Consider the following 4,229-nt stretch of genomic DNA (forward strand, 5'->3'; position numbering starts at 1 on the left):
ATAGCAGTGAGGAAAGATTCGGTAAGGAACTGATTCTAGTTCTGAGTTTTGATGTATATATAGGAGATTTATTAGCTGAGAAGTAAGGGTGGCAAGAAAAATATTAATAGCAGAAGAAATAAGGCTCATTTTCATCTTTTGTATGTTGAAAAGGTAAGTGTGATAGGATTATTTGGAAGAAAGAGGACACATTATCTTTCAAACTCACAATGAACATTTTTGTAAAAGGTTGAGAACTTTTGATTAATGAATATATAAATAGAGGACAAAATTGAGTTTTGTCCTACTTTATGTCATGAATGTTTTAGGAGTTGACGGTGAGCTTTTGCTGTAGGTATCAAAGTTATCCACTCACCTTCAGCTTCATCTTGTATGAACTAAACATTCAAGGAACACTAGTCATAGGAGAAGAAAAGGCTGGTTTATTGAATTCTAGGAATGTACTGACATTTCATAACACAAAACTCTGGTTAAGATCTGCACATGAAAAAAAAAATTTCTGGGCTGAAGTTTCCTGCTTCCTACACAAATAAAGTTGGCTAGGCTGTGAAAGTTTCATCAGTGACAAGACATATGTAGCTACAAGAACTGGGAGAGAAAAAAGGGCTGCCTGCCTGCACCCTTTGCTGGGTACATGGAAGGAGGAAATACAAGAAGAAGCCCTTACATACAGCACACTGTATCTACCCCTGTAAAGTAGTCACTGCCCCAGTGGGAGGACTTGGCTTTGATTTATCAGATATTGATCTGCTTCTCAGGGTTTGAGGAGAGTTGGACAAGGGGGAGATAATGGAATACAGAGTGGGTAGGAGAGGCCTGGCAAGAAGTTGCAATGATTCAAGAAAGGAGCCAGTATGTCTTTCCCTATGGCCAGAAGCAGGTGTTTTAGGAAGATGAGAAGGAAAAAGGGAGAAAATTTTCCTATATCCCCACAACTTTGTTTTATAAGATATATGCTAAATGATAGGAAGTTTTGAAAATGGATATCAGTTTGGGGGTACATGATTCTACTGAACAATTCTTAGGCAGAACAAACTTAAATGATGCTCTTTAAATAAAAACTGGTGTCTCCAAAATAATGAGCTGTTTTAAGTAAACCATTATTGTCAACCATGACTGGCACATGATGGTTGCTCACATATTTGTTGTCTAAGTCAGCGAATGGATGGTATGTCTGTCAATTATTGACAGTATATAAAGGTCCCAGGGAAATAGAACATAGACACCCATTTGAGAAACCTCCTCTTGCAACCCACCGGAATTCACTTTCCTTGACAACATGTGTTGCAACTACTACGGCAACTACTGTGGCTATGGCTGTGGAAACAGCTATGGCTGTGGATTTAGCCCTTATTATGGCTGTGGTTATGGAACTGGATATGGCTGTGGATATGGCTCCTGCTATGGCTGTGGATGTGGAACTGGATATGGCTGTGGATATGGTTCCTGCTGTGGCTGTGGATATGGCTCTGGCTCTGGCTACTGCAGCTACAGGCCAGTTTGCTATAGGATGTGTTATTCTTCTTGCTGCTAGACCATCACTATCCAAGCCCCATTTGCTTCTGAAACAACACATTTATAGATAAGGCTGATTCAAGGATCTATAACCCATGGTTGCTATGTTCGAGAAATTATATGCCTGAGAGAGGCTTTGACCTCTAACTACCCATTTTTTGATTGGCATCTTTGTGGCTGGAGGCCCCGTGATATCATCTGACTATTTTCCAAAAGTTATCTTCTATGCACTCAAGTTCTGATTCTCTGCTATGACTGTATTGATGATCCCAGCATTTTATAGTTGGGGAAATCACTTATTGTCAATAAAAATAGTTTGTTGTTTCTAATAATTCTCTGTGTAATTGCTTGTGAATTAATCTTTTTTTTAAGTGTTATGAACTCTCTTGAAGATCAGGCTCACATGTTGCCTGAATGTTGAATTCTTCCTTGACATAATATAAGCATATTTTCCTTATATTTGCATCAGGAAAAATGTCTTCTCCATTTCTCATACCTCATATGCTCAGACACTCACATACTCAGGAACAAATCTCACAATTTATCAGAATGGTGCTTTGCAAATCCCATTGTATCTAGGATGGAGCTGGAGGGGAAAGAGAAGGTGGAATGACATCTATTCAGGAGGTCATGACAAGGGAGGACCAGCAACCTTACCGGATTCATGGAATATAAGAGGTAGTTTCCAGAATTAATGAGAAATTACAAGTAGACATAGGTGTTAAACACTTGAGAATAAAGAACTAAGGAAAAAATGAGTTAGGATAAAAATATTCTATCATATTATCTGCTTTAGATAAAATTACGGATTTTTTTTGCATAAACTGAGGTAAGGAAATTGATTTCAGTCACTTAATTGACAAATATTTTTGAGAGGTTCTTATCCTAGACATTGAAGACACAAAAGCAAAATCATGAGGAAGTTTCCTGCTCTCACAGTGTTTAAATTCTAGTAGATGAAGATAAAAAATAGTAAAAATAATGGAGATACATTCTGTCAGACATTTGCTGTGGAGGGATTACAACAGCTTAATGGGAAAGAGCTGAAGATTAAAGTGTTAGAGGAATAGTTCAGGGAGGTATTTTGAAGTTGTGACAAATGAGCTGATGCCAGTTGCAAAGAAAGACTAGGAAGGACAGAAGCAAGTGTAAAGGGGGAAGAGAAGTTCACTCAGTTTTGGAAGAATATAATTTCATTTATTAGGCATATATGATATAATTTATATATCCAGAAAAGGATCTTCACAAATGAGCTCTTCACATACCTTGACAATCTGAAATGTTGTGACTTTCTTAGTAAAAGAGCAGTTGATACATTCAGCTTTAGAAAAATGAGATAATGGTGGTAATACATCCAAATATCTTACAGCCTATGAGGGACACACAAGTGTTTGAATTAATTCACCTGTTTTTTAACTGATGAAATGTTGACTGAGTACAAATTATGCACCAAGCACTGTTCTCTGTGCTGGTTATTCAGTGATGCACAAGACAGATAATTGTTTCTGTTACTATGCATTGATATCTAGAGGTTTGAATGGAAAGATATTAAAAGTAATGCAGTAAAGATAGAAGAATTTTCCATATGATTTCATTCATATGCTAAATCTAAAAAAAGAAAAAAAAGCAGAACTCTAATGAACTCATCTGAAAAACAGAAACAGACTCTCAGACATCGTAAACAATCTTTTAGTTACTGGCGGGGGCTGGGAGCAGGTATGAAGGGATAAATTTGGGAGTTTGAAATTTGCAAATGTTAGCCACTATATATAAAAGTAGATAAAATTCCAAGTTTCTTCTGTATAGAATAGGGAATTATATTGAATATATTGTAATAACCTTTATGGAAAAAGAATATGAAAAAGAATATACGTATGTAGATGCATGATGGGCCATTGTGCTGTGCAGCAGATTTGACACATTCTAACTGAATATACTTCAATTAAAAAAAAAAAAAGTAATGCAGTAAAAACAGAAGACTTTCAATAACTCAGGGTTATTGTAGCCAGAAAGTGTGTGTTGGCAGCGGAACTGAAAGTAAAATGGCTAATTCCAGAGAATTTGTGCAGTAAAGTTGATAATTTTGACTTTCAAAGAGGACAGAAAAGGAAAGAAACTGAAGAATAATAAAATTTGTGATGGACGTATATTTCCTTTATGCCTATTTTTAAAGATTAAATATAGCAGAGTGATCAGATTATACCAGAGAACAATGTCAGAAAAGTAAAAAGATTTATCACCTAAAAGAAAATTGCCTAATAATTAATGTTCTCAGAAAATGAAATTGGCTGCTTTGTGAAAATTCCTGTTGAAGGCACTCCATAAATTACTGGATCATAACTTATTACTGTTGTCACAATATGAGTGTCCAGTAGAATGAATTATCTTCCCAGTTTATACTCCTTTTCAACTTGGATTTCAGAATTGTTACTGTAAAAAGTCACTTCATTTTAATAAGAAATAAAAAAGAGGAGAAAGAACAAGTGATATGACAGACATGCAAAAAACCATAAGAGAGTACTGTGAATAGTTATATGCCAACAAATTAGACAACCTATAAGAAATAGACAAGTTTCTAGAAACATACAAAATTCCAAGACTCTGTCAGGAAAAAACAGACAATTTGAGCAGACTGATCACCAGAAGTGAAATTGAATCTGTTATTTGAAAAACTCCCAGCAAACGAAAGTCCAGGACTAGAAGGCTTCATGGGG

The 4,229-nt window shown here is 35.8% G+C and overlaps 1 protein-coding gene across 1 annotated transcript; it reads left to right on the forward strand.

Annotated features, from left to right (window-relative positions):
• The first annotated feature begins 1,226 nt into the window (after positions 1-1,226).
• On the forward strand, positions 1,227-1,860 carry LOC105070412 (keratin-associated protein 21-1). The gene has a single exon (XM_045517749.2). The coding sequence runs from the start codon at positions 1,280-1,282 to the stop codon at positions 1,532-1,534; it is 255 nt and encodes an 84-aa protein (XP_045373705.2). The 5' UTR covers positions 1,227-1,279; the 3' UTR covers positions 1,535-1,860.
• The last annotated feature ends 2,369 nt before the right edge of the window (positions 1,861-4,229 follow it).

This window comes from Camelus bactrianus, chromosome 1 (assembly GCF_048773025.1).
Source record: "Camelus bactrianus isolate YW-2024 breed Bactrian camel chromosome 1, ASM4877302v1, whole genome shotgun sequence".
In the NCBI taxonomy this organism is placed as follows: Eukaryota; Metazoa; Chordata; class Mammalia; order Artiodactyla; family Camelidae; genus Camelus; species Camelus bactrianus.